The 22,236-nt window shown below is 36.7% G+C and overlaps 1 protein-coding gene across 12 annotated transcripts in view; it reads left to right on the top strand.

The window, feature by feature from the left end:
• The window catches only part of NEK1 (NIMA related kinase 1), a 220,342-nt gene that overhangs the window by 43,317 nt on the left and 154,789 nt on the right, over positions 1-22,236 (top strand). For all 12 annotated transcript variants that reach the window (XM_070505065.1, XM_070505062.1, XM_070505061.1 and 9 more), the window contains 3 exons: positions 688-888; positions 5,379-5,439; positions 8,582-8,733. In XM_070505065.1, coding sequence (XP_070361166.1) covers positions 688-888; positions 5,379-5,439; positions 8,582-8,733 — 414 coding nt within the window. The remainder of the gene's footprint in view (positions 1-687; positions 889-5,378; positions 5,440-8,581; positions 8,734-22,236) is intronic.

Here is a 22,236-nt window from a genome sequence, read left to right as displayed (position 1 = left end):
TTACTTACTTTCAAAATGAAATCTTTAGATTTTAAACTGCCCCGCCTCTGTTTCTGTTTTTTTTCTTTTCTTTTCTAACTTCAGGTAGAGATTATATTGTGTTAAATCCTGTAAATATATATTCCTGTTAATATGGCTTATAATCTCCTTTGGAATATTTGCCACATTGCTGATTCTGTGGCTTTTGGGAGCATTACATGCTTAAAAAAAATAATGGGAACAGTGTTTAAAAGGAAAGTAATTTGTACTTTTGTTTATTTTATTTCCACAAATACTTTTAGTCCTGTAGTTAATTCTTGTTCTAGTTACTCCAGTAGGGGCCCAGGAAGGCAGGTCTTAAGTGAAGGCCGCCAGGTTTGTTTGTTTTACCATCTTGGTTGTTGTCATGTTTTTATAAAATCTTTATTTCAATTAATACCTGTATCCCATCTTTTTGTGTTTTGAATAAAAATTAGTCTTATAGCAAGTTATAACATTTTAGGAGGACTGCTGGTCTCTTTTAAATATGTTTATAAATAACTAAGTAAACCTTGCTGATACATAGAGAACATATGCTGATTAAAATATTTGGAACAGGATTGTATTTCTGTTGTATTTTGATAGGAAAAGAACTGTTTTTCCTTGTTTATATTCCCATTTTCAATTTATGTACATTTAATATATGTTAATTTATTTTCTGGATTTTAGTTTGAAGCTGGCAATATGAAAAACCTGGTACTGAAGATAATATCTGGATCTTTTCCACCTGTGTCTTTGCATTATTCTTATGATCTCCGCAGTTTGCTCTCACAGTTATTTAAAAGAAATCCTAGGGATAGACCATCAGTCAACTCCATATTGGAGAAAGGTTTTATAGCCAAACGTATTGAAAAGTTTCTCTCCCCTCAGGTATGTTTTTTTACTTTATTAAAATTGAACAGTAGGGTTATGGTGCTTAACTAGGACATGCCCTCCCCTGTTTTGACGAGAGTATGTCAGAATCTTTGAGTAATGAAGCACCTTTTTCAAACTACATTGGGGTCACCTTCCTTTCCATTCTTTTATAACTCCTCCCCTTCCTGTTTGCTTACCAGTTGTGAATCTGTAGGGAGGAAGAGATTCCTCTTGTGTGTCTTGTCTTAACAGTTAATACTTAACTTCTGACACTTCTGATGACCAAATGTGTGGTAGTTTTCCCACACCAAGCAATTCTGTGACATTGGCTGGGTGTCTTAGAATTCAATTTAGTTCTGACACTATTTACCTAGGATAGCATCAAATCCCACAGATTAAGGGCTCAGTCCCACAAGACTGCCCCCACTTTAGAAGCCAACGGCAAGTCCAGGTTGTTACCTGTGCTTCTAACTGACCAGCTATATATCAGAGGTTCCCACGATCCCCCTCCTCAGGTTCGATTAATTTGCTAGAGCAGCTTACAGAACTCAGAGAAACATTTACTTACATTTACCAGTTTATTATAAAGGGTACATCTGAATGGCCAGATGAAAGGGGTACATAGGGCAAGTTCTGGAAGGGTCTCAAGTGTAGGAGCTTCTGTCCCTGTGGATGTGGGTTGCACTTCTGGCATGTTTACAACCCAGAAACTCTCTGAATCCTGTCCTTTTGGTTTTTGTGGAGGCTTCTTTACATAGACGTGATTGATGAAATCCTTAGCCCTTAGTGATTGATTAAACTCCAGCCCCTTTCCTCCTCAGGGGGAGGGGACCATCCTTAGGGGCTTTCCACAAGTCACCTCATTAACAGAAATTCAGATGTGGTTGAAAGGGACTTGTTATGAAAAAAAAGACACCTTTATGCTCTTACCAGGTAGGAAATTCCAAGGTTTTAGGAACTGTATGCAACGAACTAGATGAAGACCAACTATATATTTATTATAAGTCACAATAGCACGGAATCATTCCTCTGTCTCTTGGGTTTCTGTTGTTTTGTTTTCTGATTTTTTTTATTGTGCTAAAGTGTATTTAACATAAAATTTATTATCTTAATCATTTTTAAATGTACAGTTCAGTGGTATTAAATACTTTATAATGCTGGGCAACTATCACCACCGTCCATCTTTATAATAGTTTTCGTCTTGTAAAACAAACTCTACACCGATTAACCAGTAACTCCCCACTCCCCTCTCCCCAAAGCTCCTGGCAACCACCTTTTAACTTTGTCTTCTTGGGTTTCTAGCTGTAAAATTATTAAACCTTTCTGTGCCTCACTTTCCTCACCTGTGAACAATAGGATTATAAATATATTGCCATCATGAGGTTTTTTACAAGAATTAACAGTGATAAAGCACTTTACTTTTATTAAGTAAAGTACTTAATGTCTAGCACACAGTAAGTGCTCAATGTATTCAATATATATTAAATGTTATCAATATATCACTTTATTATCCTAATATAAATATATCATCATAATTTATATGATTACAGTTATATTCTACTTGATAGAAAATGATTGGAAACCATTGTTCTATGGGCATTTGTATGTGGGTGTAATAGGTTGTTGACTCACGATTTTTCCTATAGTACTCACATATAGGTCCAAAATAAATATTTAATGAGTTGAATTTAATTTTAATTTGACAGGATTTACGAAAAATCTCTATCAAATAGCATCAGTTATTGATATAAATACAATCATCTGAAACTGGAATTATTTTACATGTTTTGTATGACTTTTATTAATTTTAAATGATCACTTAAATTCTTCTGTAAATCAGATATCTAGCAAACTCATAGTTTTATTGTGAGGAAGGTGCCCAAATCCTCTGGCTTAACAAAACATCTGTAGGAACAAATACTCTTCAGAAAACAGAGATGTGGGTTTAACTATTATTACCAGGAGAACACATTGGTAAGCAGGAAAGCCAATTAAAATTTGAAAGTTAAAAGTTACTTGTATAGGACATAGCAACAGTCTCTGAAACGTGGGTGTCTTACAAGACTCCTTTGTTATAAAAAACATTTTAAAGGACAGTTTTATGATGCAATGTACTATTGTTTTTGGAAACTACTAGAGAAGAAAGAAAGACTTCATTTAATCTTGCTGAGGTCTCTTTCCCCCTATACCAGCAGTTAGGACATACAGTCTCAAGGCTGAAGCACTGGAATCCAACTAGTCAGCAATGAAAGAAAATATCCAAGCCTGATATATGCAAAACTTATGTGGAAAGAAAAAGGGGCAGATTACGATTGTTAATAAATGGAGTATTTGACATTACATGTTTAGTATATACATAGCCCCTTGTCGCTATTTAGGCACCACTTAGATTTCCTTATTCATAAAAACTTTTATCTTTTGTTCTTAAGATTTATTTTCTGCTATATATTACTTGTTCAGTATTCTAGCAAGAAAGTTTGTGATATGTTTTTTTAAGGCTTTAACTTTGAAATAATTTATGAGCTTTCCTGGAACATATGAACTATTGTTTCCAGTATCACTGTAATAGTCTGTACAGTTGTTTGTTTTTTAATCCTTTAATTCTTTCAATGCCATCAGCCAAGGTTAATAGGGACTACTTCTCAATCTTGCAAACCCTGGAAACTTTTTCCTGGATGTGGCTTGACAAATCACAGATAAACTCTGATTCACTAGGAATCTATATTACTAACATAGGAGTAATATAGGTGCTGTCCAGTGGAACTTTCTATGATGATGAAGTGTTTATATCTGCATGGTCCAACATTGTAGCCACTAGCCACATGTGGTTATTGAGCATTTAAAATGCAGCAGTTTGACTGAGGACCTGAATTTTTAGTTACATTCAGTTTAAATCTTAATCCAAATAGCTACATATGGGTGGCAACTGTATTGGGCAACACAGCTTAGGAATTCCAGAATCTTCTTGGATTTTACACATCCCATCCTTTTTTTCTGTGAGTATTGGCCCTGAGCTAACATCTGTTGCCACTCTTCCTCTTTTTGCTTGAGGAAGATTGTCACTGAGCTAACATCTGTGTCAGTCTTCCTATATTTTATGTGGGATGCCACCATGGTGTGGCTTGACGAGTGTACTGGGTTTTCTCCTGGCATCTGAACCCCGAACCCTGGGCCGCTGAAATGGAGCACACGAACTTAACCACTCCACCACTGGGCCAGCACTACATATCCCATCTTTTAATTCATATTTGCATTTACACAAGGAAAAGAAAGACATTCAAACAGTGGAAGAATTTACCCAGTTTGGGACAAGCTGGAGATCATAAGGCACCCATTTTTCTTCCATGATAAAGAAAGAGAAAAAATGCAAATGTTTAGAAGAGAAAACACATTCACACAGTTGTTCTGAATTGACTGTGAAATAGAGTTTCACTTAATTTATCTTCTGGTGCAGTGGTTCTCAAAGTTTAGCATATGTAAAAATCACTTGGAGGGTACTGCTGGGTCCCTCCACTACACTTTCTATTTTAGTACTTCTGAGGTGGAGCCTGAGAATTTGCATATTTAATACGTTCCTGGTGATGCTGATTCTGCTAGTATGAGACTTTGAGAACAACTGCTGTTGGAGGATCCTTAACGGGAAAGATGACCATCTCAGTCATGGTTTTTTGCCTGTTGGAGTTTCTGGTCTGCTACCACTGTGGGAATATTCTCTCCACCAGGCCTGTTTTCTCCTAAAAAAAGAGAAAATTTGCTTGCCTTCCTCTTCCTTACCCAGTAAGAAAAAAAGTAGGCTTAAAATGAGGTAAATCTTTGTTGGCATCATAGTTTTGCACCTAAAGAGGGGAAAAAAATGTAGTGAGTAGGGAGAGAAAATTACTGGCAGGAAAAACTAATGATTTTTTTCTTCTCAAAATATATTCATAAATGCTAGAGAAAAAGAAGTGCGGTGTTTTAGTAATGGTAGAAAGAGACATTTGATAAATTATGTAAGAATTTTCAAATATTTATCCAATAACATGTTTACAGTTATATATTGATAAGAGTGAAAACTCATCGAAGATGCTGAGAAGATTCAGAGTAAAGTTGAAATAACTCAGTGGTTAATCAGAAAGGGATAATAAGATGATTCTTTATCAGTTTTGAAGTAAATGAGGGCTATAGATGCACATAGAATATAGAGGTTATTTCAGAGAGGAGGTAGTTGTGTTGAATTGCTGAGATATAGAACAGGCAAGCAGTGTATTGGTGTCTTTGTGGTATATTAGGTTAGTCTGAGAAGGAAGCTTGTCTGGAGAAGTGAAAAAAATAAATGGGTAAGATTGGGAGGGAGTTTGAATGAGAGGAATTCTGTGAATGGATTACTTGGGTTTAGTTAGTACAGTTTATTTGACAGCATAATTGTGACTGAAAACAGAAAAAAAAATGTATTCTGATTAATGGGTAGGTTTTTTGTTTTGAAAATTTAACATCTTTTCTAACTCCCCCTCCCCTTTCAATCTAAGCTTATTGCAGAAGAATTTTGCCTAAAAACATTTTCCAAGTTTGGAGCACAGCCTATACCAGGTAAATGAATTTAATATGAATCCTTTCACCTGTTTGTGATAATCAATATACTGTTATACTAATTAGTAATATCTACTAATTGTACTAGAGATCTATGTAGATATAATAAGTTGGGATAATTGTATGTAAATTTGATCCAGAGAAAATGTATCTTTAAATTATTTATGATATATGACAATATACACTTTCTGATGAATTAATAACAAAATTTCCAGTTCTTATCTGCCTTATTTAAATGAAATCTATCTTGATATCTTCTGTCTTTATCAAATGCTTAGCTGATATTCTTAGAATATTGTCATAGAATGTTATAAAATGTCTTGGTTAAGTGTAAATCTTTATGTAAAATATTTTTCTTTGAGAAATACTTCATATTCTAAAATGTTAACAAGTAAATTAATGTGAGGTCAGTAACCTTACCATTTTTCTTTTAAATGTGGCCAGCAGCAGCAGAATATTTGTAGGATTGTGGGTATGGTTATGTATTATGTGTGTATATATATATAGATAGATAGATATATTTTTGTGAGAGGGAAATTTTTTCTACGTAAGGTGGTTTCAGAATGGATTTCTAAAATGAGTGGAAGTTATTTAAGATTTGAAGAGTACATTGTTTTTCAAACCTAGTGCTTCTCATGTTTTACTCCATTTTGAGTTTGAGTAAATAAATAAATAAAAATATATACTGTATTATAAAACTGAGTCCATATAAGCTGAAAGTGGTGTGGCAGTGCATCCTAGGAAGGCCACCTATACCTAGCTCTTCTTAAAGACGCTTAGATCCATCCTGTCAGTGCGCAGAGACTGTCAGTCCCTGAGAAATCAACTTGCTCTAAAAAAAATTCATGAGAGACAGTCACACAGCAGAATCAGCCTGTTTCTCCTGGCTGTCAAGCCTCATGAGAAGTCAAGTCTTAATCAAAAGTCTCATTGTCACAAAAGTCAGAAATACTCCATGTCAGCACATTCTTTCCACATAGATAAGCCTACATAAGAAGTTATTTTGTTGTAAGAGGAGTTGGAAGTATGGAATATTTGGTAGCATGGGGCTAAAATGGAGTTGTATTGCTAATAGGCCTATAAATACTTTATGGGCTCCAATTTCCCATATTAAGCCTCATCCTACTAGTAGCCTTGTCACTGAGCCTGAGAAATGCTCAAAAATCAGATAAGTCATTCTCCCTCTTCTCTGGAAGTGAATGGGAACTATTCATATCTGTCTCTTGGAATCTTCATTTTTATGCTTTTGTGCCTCCAGCAGCTTTTCTGAAATACACAGTATTTCTTTGATTATGTTAATACATGTAGCCAGGTTACAGTGTGACTTGGTATATCTGTGTTTTGATTTGATTTTACGGTTGAACTCTCAAAGGGAAATATTTTTTCTCCACATTTCCTGGTTCATGTTAGGATATAGTTGGAGTAAGTTTGGAAAACCTTACCTTATCACACTATATCTCATATCTTCAACACAAATTACTTATGAATCTCTAAAATACCAATCAAATGGCTAATATTATTTTTATTTTTATAAGAGTTTACTAAATTATATGAATAATGTGTTCATTATAAAAACTAAAAAGAAAATAAAAATTACCCCTAATTTTAACACACACTGTTATATTTAGTATATTTTTTTCTGTGATAACATGCATAATGATTAAATTAGGGTTGCTTTATAAACAAAGGTTTGTTTCTTTTAATTCACAGTGTTATATGATGAACATTTTCTAATACATTCAAAGATTCTTTGAAGAAGTGAGTTTAATGGTGGTATTTCATGGTGAACTGCCAGTTAAATTTTTTTCTCCTTTCCCCCTCCTAAAAAGGAAGAATACCTGTTGGAAGAGGTTGATTTAATTGATTTAGCAAATGATAAAATCCTGAGATAGCGAGCAGGCTGGAAGCGGAAGAAAGCAATCTGCTACTCAGGCTGTGGGGGAGTTTGAGCAGAGAGGCACCTTAGCAGATGTGGGAAATGGTTAGGAGAGGAAAGAGGGTTCTGGACAGGGTTGACGCAGACTACTCTTTGACATGCTTTGATATCTTTGAGAGATGTAAGTAGTAGGCTTTCCTTTTAATTACTATGGTTTAATGATTTTTCTTGAATTTATCATTGCTCTAAGCCTCATCTTTGTCTAGCTTTCAATGAGAATTTAAGACATAATGCTGCAGGGTTTATCCTTGTGTATAAATTTTTGTGTTTCTCTGATAATTTCTTTAAAATCAGTTCATAAACATTGTTCCTGATGTAGATTGCCCTCCAGAAAGTTGGACCAATTTAATATTCCCACCAGCAGTGTACAAAGGAACCCATTTCAAGGGACCTTAGCTATGATTGTTTCAGTGTTTATTCTTCAGTAGGTGTGTGGGTATAGACATCATTCAGACTACATATGAAGAAAATATTAAAGTTTCTCATAGTGATGGAATTAATGTGTAACAGTTGCTCTTGAAGTTTATATCTGATTTTGAAAGTAATCTCTAAAATAGTGAATGTTCTTTTTTGAATTTATTTTTAACAGCTTTATTGAGATATAACTCACATACCATTCAGTTCACCCATTTAAAGTCTACAATTCAGTGTTTTTTGGTATATTCACAGATATGTGCAGTCATCACCCACAGTCAGTTTTAGGGGTGTGCTTTTTTTATATGAGAAATTTCAACATCTTAGAGGACTATGGCTTTTTACTTCTTTCAACAAGTGGCTTTTTGAGCCAGCCCTGATGGCCTAGCAGTTAAAGTTTGGTATGCTCCACTTCAGTGGCCCAGGTTGGGTTCCTGGGTTCAGAACCACACCACTGGTTTGTCAGTAGCCGTGCTGTGTTGGTAACTCATACAGAAGAACCAGAAGAACTTACAACTATACACAGCTGTGTACTGGGGCTTTCGGGGGGAAAAGGAACAGAAAGATGATTGACAAACAGATGTTCACTTAGGACGACTCTTCCCCTGCAAAGAAAAAAAAGTGGCTTTAGTGTAAAATAGTTATAATGAAGGCATTAGCATGTTCTAAGGAGTAAATAAGATGTTTATTGAAAAGTCTCAGATTCTCTCAGATGATTGTAAAAATGAAAAAGTGATATCTTGAATTTTGAGATTAAAGATTTAATATAAAGAACTCTATCTTTTCACATAGCTAAAAGACCAGCTTCAGGACAAAGCTTGGCTTCTGTTGTGCCTGCTCCAAAAATTACAAAGCCTGCTGCTAAATATGGAGTACCTTTAACATATAAGAAATATGGAGATAAAAAACTACATGAAAAGAAACCACTCCAAAAACATAAACAGGTATGATCATGTTACAAACTGTATATTAGTAACAAATTCAGTTTGACCTTATTTTTATTGCAGCTCAATTCAGTTTTCTTGATATTCATAGGATTGTTTTGATTAAGTTACTAAAGAACGTTGCTGTTCTCTGCTTCGCCAGTCTTCTCCAGTCTTTTAAAACTAAGAAGCCTTACAGAAGTCATAAAACAAATTAAGTAGCTATATTAGGTAAAGTAGTTGGTGCAATATAAAAGAAAGTGACGTCATCAATTAAATCACTTTTGAACAACCTAAGCAGAGACATTTATTTTTGTGCATAAAACAAGTAAATATCTGTGATACGCTTGATAAAAATCTGTGAAAATTTTGTATTTGAGAATTCACACAATCAGTTAAACAAATCAAAATCATAGGGCTGGAAGAAATGTGATCATGTGGTCTACTCTATTGTGTTTCAGATGAAAAAATTAAGGCCTGTAAGTGTTTAGGTGACATGCCCAAGAACACTCAGTGTTAGTTGCAGGACTTTGACGTTTTTCTTCATGTCAATAGCTGCATACTTTGGCATATGGAACCTGTTTTGTTTTGGACTACATGTATACACATGTACATATACACACACACATGTTTAGATACATATGTGTACACACTGCTGTAAGATAAACTTCACAGTAGAAATGATCACTTTGGTTAAAATAGATCATAAAGTAGTTCAAAATGATTACTGTGAAGCAGTCATCAAATAAGTTGTATAAGTCAGCATCCAGTCAGGAAACAGAAAAACCAAAATAATTTGATCAGGGAAAGTTTAATATAAATAATCATTAACTGTTTTTAGGGAATTAATTTTTAAGGGATAAAGAGAACTCTAAAAGAATACGGAAATAGCAAATATAGGAAGCAGCCACTACTCCTAGTACTCAGACAGAGTACCCAAAGAAGGACAAATTTTGAAATATGTCCCCAACCCCACCCTTAAGGCTGAGATTCAGACCTTATTGGGTGTGGTATGGCTGTAACCCACTGGATGGCAGCGTTCACTGAGGTGCCACAAGCTGAGGCTGGCAGACATGAAATTGTCCACTGTGGAGCTGATCAGACTCCCTGGGAACCTGCCCAGAGTACCAGTAAAATGTACTGGCAAGCTGCTTGGGAACCATTGAACTTACTGGGAAAGCTGTTGGATCCTGGTGGAACTTGGCAGGTGCTGCTGAACTCTTTGGGTAGCAGGCTGGGATGCCAGCTGGGCACCAGCAGAATTTGGTGGGAAGCTGGCCTTGAGGGGCTGCTGAAACTCACAGGGAGGCTGGCAGGGGCACTGACAGAACTCTCCTGGAAGCTGCCCACAGGGTGAGTGTCACTATGTGTCCCACCCTTCTGCGTGGCTCACTAAAATCTTCCACAAAGCCCTCTTATAGTGTATTATCAGCAAAATCCCTTGTAGTCTAAACTTATAAAGATCGTCTTTACCTTTTTCTTCTAAACCTGCCCTGTCCCTGAGCACACTGTCATGCAGCTCTCTTACATGGTGGCTGTTTCCTCTCTAATCCCTTAAGACCACTGGGTCTAGAGGTAGGATGGGGAAGGTGTTTTCCTTGCTTCTCACTGCCAGACTCTTCCCTGCTCCCTAACCCACCCCACCAAACTTTGAGTTTATGCTACCAGACTGTATCACCCGCTATCCCTGTGTGTTAGGGGTATCTGCAGACCCTTGTTTTTTGAGGATTTTAACACCTAACTCAGTGTCACTCTTCCCAACACTGTCATAATTGTTGGTGATTTCTGTATACAAAAAAGGTGGTCCTTCCAAGGGTACATGGTCTATTTTCTTGATTGTTCTTGTTCAGTGATCTTGTCTCCCACCTTACCTTAGAACTCAAACCTGTAGTCATGCCATCAAATTTGTCACTGTTGATAATAGCAGCTGTTCCATGGTCTCAGTTATAAGCATCCCTCTCCCTGACCACTACTTCCTATGTTTCTAGCTTGTTTCTCGAGGACTCTTGTCTCCAAAACTAATTTGTCCTATTTTGGATCCATGGGTCTTACTAGTCTTTTCATTGTCCCTCTCTTCCTAGTTTTCATTTTCCTTTTCTCGTTTAACTTCCATGTTCTCTCATTATAATAATTTCCAAAACCTCTACTCTTTCTTGCCCCTTGCTTCCATTATTACAAATTACCTGGCAAAAACTTAACTTGGTGAAATCCAACTCTCCACCTCTTTTGTGCCTGATCTTGGGCAATAGAATGTGGTTGGAGAAAACGTACAACCATTCTAACTGGTCTCACTTTAAATTTATAACCAACAGTGTCAAGTGAGTACCTTCTGGCCGCCCTATTATATTTCCTCAGTCCATTTTCTCTCCCACTTTCTAGATGATTATTTCTTACCTTCTTGTTTTTCATTTCAGGCTAATAACCTTGCTTTCTCTTTCACTGAGAAAATAGAAGCAATTGGAAGAAAATTTTCCCACACTCACTACCATTTCTTCCAGTTAGTCATATCTGTTTGTAAATATTCTGCCTTTCTTCCTATTACTTTGGATGATCTGTCTCTGTTTTGATCTAGAGCCACCCCTGCCATTTGTGTACTATTATTATTATGGATTTTTTTGCCTACTAAAGTACTTCATGCTCTCTTCCGCATCATTTGATTTTTCCTCTCTACTGAATCATTCCTGTTAGCAAAAGAACATTGTATATTGTATCTTCAGTCTTTTTTAAAGAAAACCCTTCTCTTATCTCCCGTATCTTCTTCCAGCTACTTTCCTATATCTCTGCTTCCTTTAACAGCACAACTTTCCTAAAGCATTGTCTGTGCTGTCTCCAGTTTCTCTCTTCTCGTTTTCTCTTGACCCTATTGCTTTCAGGGCTTTCTTTGTCACGGTTGGTTTGAAACAGCTCTTGCCAAAGACCTCCATATTGTGAAGTCCAGGAGTCACTTGTCTTCTTCCTCTATCTCAGTTTTTGACTCACTTGATTACTGCCTCCTTCTTTGAATATTTTCTTTACGTGAATCCAAAGTATTACATTCTTCTCGTTCTCCTACCTAATTGACTGCTTTTCTCAGCCTACTTTCAAGTTCCTCCTCATGTCCTTGACTTTTAAATGCTGAAGTACTTACGTACTCAGTTCTTGGATATCTTGTCTCTTGTACCATACTCTCTCTCTAATTGGCAGCATCTGTGAACTGACGCCCGAATTTATATCTCCAGCCTGGACTCCTTCCCTTAACTCCAGACTCCTATCTGTCTTAATATCTCTAATTGGATTTCTAATAGACATCTCAAAATTAATATATGTGAAACTCAACTCCTGATTCCACCCCTTCCCCAAACTGATCCTCCTCATTTCAGTAAATGGCAATTCCATCCTTCTATTTGTTCTCATCAAAAACTTTTGGTGTCATCACTGACTACCCTTTCAACATCACATCCTGTTGACCCTGCCTGCAAAATATATTCACAGTCTGACTGCTTTTCATTGTTTTATCACCACATTAGTCCTAGCCACCCTCATTTTTCACCTGGGCTATAATAGTAATCTTTTTACTGTCTTACTGTTTTCAAGCTTAGTTCCTTCAGTCTGTTCTCTCTTGAGCAGCCTAAATACTTTCACGATGAAGGTCAGGTCATTGTACTCTCCTGCTCAGAGGATTCCAGTGGCTTTTCATCTCACTCAGAGTAAAAATCAGAATTCTTACAAAGACCTACAGAGCCCTCTAATGCCCTTACTACCTGTCCAAGCCTCATTTTCTACTCCCCCCTTGCTACTCCCAATCCAGCCTTGCTAAACCTGTTGCCTTCAAACATGCCAAGCACTTATCTGAAAAAATGTGTTTATACTTGCTGTCCACTTTTCCTGGAGGACTCTCACTTAGGAAAACTGTGTGGTTCTGTCCCTTACATCCTTCAGATCTGTGCTCAAAGCTCACTTAATGAATAGAACCTTCATCTTTGATCACACTATGTCAAATAACAACTGTCCTTCCACCCCATCACAGCGGTTTATCTGCTTTGTTTTTCTCCGCATTATCGCTGTTTAAAGTACTATGTGTTTTTCATGTCTTTGCTTGTTGCTGGTCTCTTCCATTACAGTGTAAGCTCTATGAGAGCAAGGATTTTTGTTGTTATTGTTCACTGGTTCCTGGCAAATAGTTCCTGGCAAGAAGTAGGCACTCAATAAATATTTACCTCATAAATTAATGAGTGAATAGTTCAATGAGTAGTAACTTAGACTTTGTCAAGTCACTGCCTGCTCATTCTTTAAAAGAATGAATAAAAACCAAAAATTTTAGTCAAGCTCTCTATAAAAGACATTTTGTTATTATTTTTAGGAAATTGATAACTATTGAAAATAAAACCTGGAGAGAAAAACTAATCATGGTCAACTCTCTTGAGAACACTGGAATATGTCTTTATTCCAAAAGGTCAACAGTAGGAAAAAAATAGTTTTAGTAACTGTTTTCTTTAGTTAGAAAAATAAGTAGTCTGCTAAGATTATTATTAATAGTAGTAGTAAAGGTACTAAAAATTAATATAATTCCTTTAACTTCCTGTTGTAACACCAAAATTCAAATCTAATGATCCTTAGAGTCAGGCTTATTGACATAAAAAATGTATAAAGTATGTTCATGTAGAAAACGTTTAGTGGCAAAGTCCCACCCTACCAAATAAATGTCATACTCATGCTTGTGTATTGAATACCTTCCCAGGTTTGAACTGCATGCAATATACTAATCTCCCATAATGCTCCTGAATTCTGAGTCAGGGCTAAATTGGATGTAGCACTAGTTAATGACTATACCTTGTATGTACTTTTTCCTTTCTTGTCTTTGTTCATTACATACCCCCTCCTCCTTTTAAAGTGTTCTTTTCTTTTCTTCTTTCTTCTGCATAGGTACATGTGACATTGATCATGTACTATTTTGTGAGCCCTCAAAGAGTACAAAGTAAAGACCATATTTGTTCTTCCCTGAAATCTTATAGTCTAACTAAAAAGACAAAGCCCTGAAAAAAAGCAAAAGGAGCCGTTTGTGTGATAAGTGTTCACACTGTTAGCTTGTATATTAAGGAATATAATGTTCGCTCTATGTCCTAGGACACTGCCACATGGGATTACAGTTTTCCACTGCTCTAAGGGAGGTAGGAGAAACCTCAAATAACTTTTTTTCCAGAAACCTTTTTTGTTTCTTTGCTAATTATCCCTTTCCCTCAAATAAAAGCAGGAAAATAATTTCTTCCTTATCTGAACTCCTTGGCACCTCATATGTGTCTTCTTAATGTTATTTTTATTAAAAAGATTGTCAGCTCTCTGAAGCTGGGGACTGTATGTTATACATTGTGCACAGAGTAAGCTCCTAGTAAGGTTCTTTTTAAAAAATGAGTGAAAAAATGATTGAATAGAGTGAATTCCAAATCAGTAAACAAATATTCTTTAATATTTTAACAGCACTTAATAGGATTAAAGGCCAAATAAAAACCCTGCTTTTAGGCACAAGCAGAAAGCCAGTGTTTTTGAGCTTTTATTCTTTTTTTGCCACCACCTCCCTGCCTTGTTGTTTTGCTACCTTTTTCTCCCCGCTTCTTTTTTTTTTTAAATTTTTTAATTCTGGTCTAAATAGTTTATAAAATTGTGAAATTTCAGTTGCACATTTATATTTGTCAAACACCATGAAAATGTGCCCCTGCACCCCTTGTGCCCACTCTCCCCCCCACCCCACTTCCTCCTGGTAACCACTCAATTGTTCTCTTTGCCCCTAAGTTTGTTTATATTCCACATATGAGTGAGATCATATAGTGTTTGTCTTTCTCTGTCTGGCTTATTTCGCTTAACCTGATGCCCTCAAGGACCAATCCATGTGCTTGTGAGTGGGATGATCATGTCTTTTTTTTGTGGCTGAGTAGTATACACTGGCATACCATTGTATATATATATATACACCACGTCTTCTTTATCCAATCATCAGTTATTGGGCACTTGGGTTGCTTCCATGTCTTGGCTCTTGTGAATAATGCTGCAATGAACATAGGGTACACATGTTACTTTGGGTTGTTCATTTCAACTTGTTTAGGTAGATACCCAGTAGTGGGATAGCTGGGTCATATGGTAATTCTATTTTAAGTTTTTTGAGAAATCTCTGTACTGTTTTCTATAGTGGCCGTGCCGTTTTGCATTCTCACCAGCAGTGGATGAGGGTTCCCTTTTCTCCACAACCTCTCCAACATTTATTATTTCTTGTCTTGGTGATATAGCCATTCTAATGGGCGTAAGATGATATCTAAGGGTTGTTTTGATTTGCATCTCCCTGATGATTAGTGATGTTGAGCATCTTTTCATGTACCTATTGGCCATTTGTATATCTTCTTTGGAAAAGTGTCTGTTCATATCCTCTGCCCACTTTTTGATTGGGTTGTTTATTTTTTTGTAGTTCAGTTGTGTGAGCTCTTTATATATTATGGAGATTAACCCCTTACTGGATATATGATTTGCAAATATTTTCTCCCAGTTGGTGGGTTGTTTTTTCATTTTGATCTTGGTTTCCTTTGCCTTCCAGAAGCTCTTTAGTCTGATGAAGTCCCACTTGTTTATTTTTTCTTTTGTTTCCCTTGTCTGAGTGGACATCATATTTGTAAAGATCCTTTTAAAGCTCATGTCAAAGAGCATACTGCCTGTATTTTCTTCCAGAGGTTTTATGGTTTCCGGTCTTACCTTCAAGTCTTTGATCCATTTTGAGTCTATTTTTGTGTGTGGGGAAAGATAATGATCTACTCTCATTCTTTTGCGTGTGGCTGTCCAGTTTTCCCAGCACCATTTATTGAAGAGGCTTTCCTTTCTCCATTGTATGTTCTTGGCTCCTTTGTCAAAGATTAGTTGTCTGTATATGTGTGGTTTTATTTCTGGACTTTCAATTCTGTTCCATTGATCTGTGTGCCTGTTTTTGTACCAGTATCGTGCTGTTTTGATTACTATAGCTTTGTAATGTGTTTTGAAGTCAGTGATTGTGATGCCACCAGCTTTGTTCTTGTTTCTCAGGATTACTTTGGCTATTTGGGGTCTTTTGTTGCCCCAAATAAATTTTAAGATTCTTTGTTCTATTTCTGTGAAGAATGTCGTTGGGATTCTGATTGAGATTGCATTGAATCTGTAGATTGCTTTAGGTAGTATGGCCATTTTAAGTATGTTTATTTTTCCAATCCATGTACATGGAATATCTTTCCATTTCTTTATGTCATTATCGATTTCTTTCAGTCATGTCCTATAGTTTTCCTGGTATATGTCTTTCACCTCTTTGATTGAATTTATATCTAAATATTTTATTCTTTTTGTTGCAATTGTAAATGGGGTTGTATTCTTAAGTTCTTGTTCTGTTAGTTCATTATTAGAGTATAGAAATGCCACTGATTTTTGTATGTTGACTTTGTATCCTGAAACTTTGCTGTAGTTGTCGATTATTTCTAGTAGTTTTCTGATGGGTTCTTTAGGGTTTTCTATATGTAAAATCCTGTTGTCTGCAAAGAGCAAGAGTTTCGCTTCTTCACTGCCTATTTGGATTCCTTTTAATTGTTTTTCCTGCCTAATTGCTCTGGCCAAAACCTCTAGTACTATGTTGAATAAGAGAGATGATAGTGGGCACCCTTGCCTTGTTCCTGTTCTCAGCACAATGGCTTTCAGTTTTTCCCCATTGAGTATGATGTTGGCAGTGAGTTTGTCATATATGACCTTTATTATGTTGAGATATTTTCCTTCTATACCCATTTTATTGAGAGTTTTTATCATGAACAAATGTTGGATCTTGTTGAATGCTTTCTCTGTGTCTATTGAGATGATCATGTGGTTTTTGTTCTTCAGTTGTTAATGTGTTGTATCACATTGATTGACTTGCAGGTGTTGAACCATCCCTGTGTCCCTGGTATAAATCCCACTTGATCGTGGTGTATGATCTTTTTAATATTTTGCTGTATTCGGTTTGCCAGTATTTTGTTGAAGGATTTTTGCATCTGTGTTCATCAGTGATATTGGCCTGTAATTTTCTTTCTTTGTGCTGTCCTTGTCTGGTTTTGTGATCAGGGTGATGTTGGCCTTGTAGAATGTGTTATGAATATTTCCATCTTCCTCATTTTTTGGAATAGTTTGAGAAGAATAGGTAATATATTGTCTTTAAATGTTTGGTAGAATTCTTCAGAGAAGCCATCTGGTCCTGGACTTTTATTTTTGGGGAGGTTTTTGATACTGTTTCAATCTCTTTACTTGTGATTGGTCTATTCACATTCTCTATTTCTTCTTGACTCAGTTATGGGAGTTTGTAAGAGTCTAAGAATTTATCCATTTCTTCTAGATTGTCCGGTTTGTTGGTGTGTAGTTTTTCATAATATTCTCTTAAAATCTTTCGTATTTTTGTGGTATCCATTGTAATTTCTCCTCTTTATTTCTAATTTTATTTATTTGAGCCTTCTCTCTTGTTTTCTTAGTCTGGGTAAGGGTTTGTCAGTTTTGTTTATCCTCTCAAAGAACCAGCTCCTTGTTTCATTGATCCTTTTTACAGTTTTTTTGTTTCAATTTCATTTATTTCTGCTCTAATTTTTATTATTTCCCTCCTTCTGCTGAGTTTGGTCTTTGTTCTTCTTTTTCTAATTCTGTTAGGTGCAGTTTAAGATTGTTTATTTGAGCTTTTTCTTGTTTGTTAATGTGGGCCTGTATTGCTATAAATTTCCCTGTTAGGACCGCTTTTGCTGCATCCCATAAGGGTTGATATGGTGTGTTTTCATTCTTGTTTGTCACCAAATGTTTTTTGATTTCTCCCCTTGTTTCTTCAATGACCCATTGGTTGTTCAGTAGTATGTTGTTTAGTCTCCACATTTTTGTTCCTTTTCCAGCTTTTTTGTTCTAGTTTATTTCTAGTTTCATGGCATTATGGTCAGAAAAGATGGTAGATATGATTTGAATCTTAAATTTGTTGAGGTTTGCCTTGTTTCCCAATATATGGTCTATCCTTGAGAATGTTCTATGTGCACTTGAGAAAAATGTATATTCCACTGTTTTTGGCTGGAGTATGAAGTTTATCTGGTCTAGTTTTTCGTTTAAGTCCACTATCTCCTTGTTGACTTTTTGTCTGGATGATCTCTCCATTGATATAAGGGGGATGGTGAGGTCCCCTACTATTACTGTGTTGTCATTGATGTCTCCTTCTAGGTTTGTTAATAGTTGCTTTCTGTACTTTGGTGCTCCTGTGTTGGGTGCATGCATGTTTATAAGTGTTAAGTCTTCTTGGTGGAGAGTCCCTTTTATCATTATATACTGCCCCTTTGTGTCTCTCTTTACCAGTTTTATCTTGAAGTCTACTTTGTCTGATATAAGTATGGCAACCCCTGCTTTCTTTTGTTTACGCTTAACTTGGAATATTGTCTTCCATCCCTTTACTCTGAGCCCATGTTTGTTTCTAGAGTTGAGATGTCTTTCCTGGAGGCAGCATATTGTAGGGTCTTGTTCTTTAATCCATCCTGCCATTCTGTGTCTTTTGATTGGAGAATTCAATCCGTTTTCGTTTAGAATGATTATTGATATATGAGGGCTTAATACTACCATATTATCACATGTTCCCCAATTCTTCTGCATATCCTTTGTTTTTCATCCTGTGTATTTCGGACTTCCAATTTGATTAGGTAGTTTTCTCTGTTGGTTTTCTGCTTTCTCTCCTTGTTTATCATAGATGTCTCTGTTCTAATTATTTGTTTAGTGGTTACCCTTAGGTTCATATAGAAAATCTTGTAGTTAGATAGTCCATTTTCTGATAGCCTCTTGTTTCCTTAGACTATACTGATTCCATCCCTTTCCGCCTCCCCTTCTAAGTTATTTCTGTCATATCTTTTTCCAACTTGTGTTGTGAATTTGTGGTTAAAAAGATGAGATCATTTTTGTTTTGATGTTTTCCTTTTCTTTATCCTTGATGTTAGAGTTAAGTGTTTGCTAACCTGATCTGATAGAGAGCTGCCATTTTCGTATTATTGCCTACCTATTCATCTCCTTGCTCAAGGCTTTGTAGCCCCTTTCCGGTTTTTTTCTTTTTTTCAGGTATGAGGTCTTTCTTGAGGATTTCTTTGTTGGGGGGGGGACGTGTCTTGTGGAAATGAACTCCCTTAGCTTTTGTTTATTTGGGAAAGTTTTTATTTCTCCATCATATTTGAAGGAGATTTTCGCTGCCTAGACTATTCTTAGCTGGAAGTTTTTGTCTTTCAGGATTTTGAATGTATCATTCCACTCTCTCCTAGCCTGTAAGGTTTCTGCTGAGAAATCCACTGAAAGCCCGATAGGGGTTCCTTTGTAAGTTTTCTTCTGCCCAGCTCCCCTTAGCATATTTCTTTGTCCCTGACCTTTTGCCAGCTTCACTACTATATGCCTTGGAGTGGGTCTTTTTACATTGACAAAGCTAGGAGATCTGGAGGCCTCTTTCTCAAGGATTTCCAGCTCCCTCCCCGGATTTGGGAAGTTCTCAGCTATTATTTCTTTGAACAAGCTTTCTGCTCCATTCTCCTTCTCTTCCCCCTCTTGAATACCTATAATCCTTGTGTTGCATTTCCTGATTGAGTCAGATATTTCTCTGAGAGCTTCTTCATGTCTTTTTAGTCTTAGTTCTCTCTTCTCCTCCCTCTGAAGCATTTCTATAGTATTATCTTCTAATTGGCTGATTCTCTCCTCCATATTGTCAGCTCTGTTGTTTAGGAAATCCAGATTTTTCTTTGTTTCATCCATTGTGGTTTTCATCTGTAACAATTCTGATTGGTTCTTCTTTATGGTTTCAATCTCCTTTGTGAAGAAGCTCCTGAATTTGTTAATTTGTCTTTCTGTGTTTTCTTGTAACTTGTTGAGTTTTTTTTATCATAGCTGTTTTGAATTCTTTGTCATTTAGGTTATGGATTTCTCTTCCTTCAACGTTGGTTTCTGGGTGCTTGTCACTTTCCTTGTGTTCTGGGGCTTTAATATTCCTACTCATACTGCTTGATGGGGTAGATTTTTGCTTCCTCCTGTTGTTTTTATCAGATCACAGCTGCCATGTACTGCCACTGGATGGAGATCAGGCACTGTGTATTCTGGGCCTGGCACGATCAGGGGCTCCAGCCACTGACTGCTTTTCTCTCTGAGCGACTGATCGATGGCAGTTCTGGAGCACCGGGCAGGGGGAGGGGTACTCTCCTTTTCCAGTGCTTCCCCCAGCCCCTCCTTGTCTCTCTGAATGGAGCTCTGGGTGATTGCAGGACTGTGCACTTTCCCTTTCTCTGCCACTGCTGCCAAGCTCTCCGTGCCATGCTGTGGACAATTCTGGGGCTGCAGTACTGAGTGGGGGCAGGGCATCTCTCTTATCTGCGCTCTTTCCCTTCTGTGGCTGCCACTCTCTCTGCACTGAGCTTCGAACAACTCTGGGGCTGGAGTACCAGGTAGGGGCTGGATGCTCTCTCAGCCATGCCCTTTCCCCTCCATTGCTGCCACTGTCTCTGCACCGAGTTCCAGATGGCTCTGGGGCTGCACACTTTCCCCACCACCACTAGCCCCCTCACTGCACTGTGCTCTGGATGATTCTGGGACTGTAGTAGGGTGGGGATGGGGCACCCTTCTCACCTGCACCCTTCCCGCTGCCACAGCCTGTCTCTCACCACAGAATTCCTGTGGATCAGCTTCCACTTCTTCCGGAGGATCCAGCCCCACCACCACCTTCAGGCGTATGGCTGTGTGGGTCTCCCAAACATCTTTTGTGACGTGTATATGTCGTCTGTTGGTGTATGAATGTCCCTTTGGTTGTATCTTAGAGGGGAGAGTCCAAGGGAAGAAGTCACTCCACCATGATGCTGATGTCACCCTTGAGCTTTTATTCTTAGTGCTTAAAGGTAACTACTTCAGTGTGAGATAATGAAGAGAAAGCTTTAGAGCATTTGAAATCAGTTCTTTACATATGTGTCTAATTTCTGAGATAGAAACTGATTTCTATTAAAGTTATTTGGGTTTTTGAAGTTATTTAAGTAATATAATGTTTATTTTCAACTTTTTTCTGTAAAGTATGTATTTTAATAAATTTCCTGTAGTCTTTTAGTATGGTTTTGACAGTTTTATATAATAAAAGAAGAAAGAACCATATTCCCAATATCCAAATACTACATTTAATTTAACTTAATTTTGTCGTGGGCCCTTCCAGTTTTTATTCAAATATACATTGCCTGTATTTTTATTGTGGCTCTGATAGCATACAGATGATTTTATCTTCTGATGTCTTTATTTAATATTGTATATACTCTTTGTAAATTTTTATTTATTATTATCAGTGGTTATATTTCATTGATATGAAGTCAGTCAGATTGATTGCATTCTTATAAATGTCTTTTTAAAAAATCATGCCCTGGAATCAAAATTTCTTTGGAGATATATTTATTTCTTCTCATGGAGTTCAGTGAAATACGGATTCACCATAAAGATATTCATCAATATGAAATGTAGACTTTTCAGATTTTTGTTTATTCCAAAATGGTTTTTACGAATACAGTCCATTTTAACAATTGGTTTATACACATACAGAATCTACGTCCTACCAAGGAATGAAATTACCATGGAGAGGAGGGGTGTTATTAGCTCAATAAGGAATATACACTTCGGTGGAGTTGTAGAAATACAGTCATCCTGTTTCTTGACCAAGTTTTAGCCTGACAGAATGGAGAGATCAAAACTCTTGGTGAGATGGGACCAATGATATAAGAGAAGGCTCCTTTGTATATATATATACCACATCTTCTTTATCCTTTCATTTATCGATGGACACTTAGGTTGTTTCCATATCTTGGTTATTGTAAATAATACTGCAATGAACAGTGAGATGTGTATATCTTTTCGAATTAGTGTTTTTATTTTCTTTGGATAAATACACAGAAGTGAAATTGCCAGATCATATGGTAGTTCTATTTTTAATTTTTTGAGGAACCTCCATAGTGTTTTCCATAGTGGTTATACCAATTTTCATTTCCACCAACAGTGCACAAGGGTTCCCTTTTCTCCCCATCCTCACCAGGACTTGTTAATTCTTGTCTTTTTAGTAGTAGCCATTCTGAGAGGTATGAGGTAGTATCTCATTGTGGTTTTGATTTGCATTGCCCTGATGATTAATGATGTTGAGCATCTTTTCATGTACCTGTTGCCATCCTTATGTCTTCTTTGGAAAAATGTCTATTCATATTACTCAGCCATAAAAAAGAATGAAATCTTACCATTTGCAACAACTTGCATAGACCTAGAGGGTATTATGCTAAGTTAAATAACTCAGTCAGAGAAAGACAAAACTGTTTGATTTCACTTATATGTGGAAGCTAAAAACCAAAACAAATGAATAAACAAAAGAAAATAGAATCAGACTTATGGATACAGAGAACAAACTGGTGGTTACCAGAGGGGAGAGGGGTGAAGGGATGGGTGAAATAGGTGAAATGCATCAAGAGGTAAAAACTTCGAGTTATAACATTAATAAGTCATGGGGATCTGAAGTAC

The sequence above is a fragment of the Equus asinus genome, chromosome 3 (assembly GCF_041296235.1).
Source record: "Equus asinus isolate D_3611 breed Donkey chromosome 3, EquAss-T2T_v2, whole genome shotgun sequence".
Taxonomy (NCBI): domain Eukaryota; kingdom Metazoa; phylum Chordata; class Mammalia; order Perissodactyla; family Equidae; genus Equus; species Equus asinus.
This window is presented reverse-complemented; position numbering and strand designations above follow the sequence as displayed.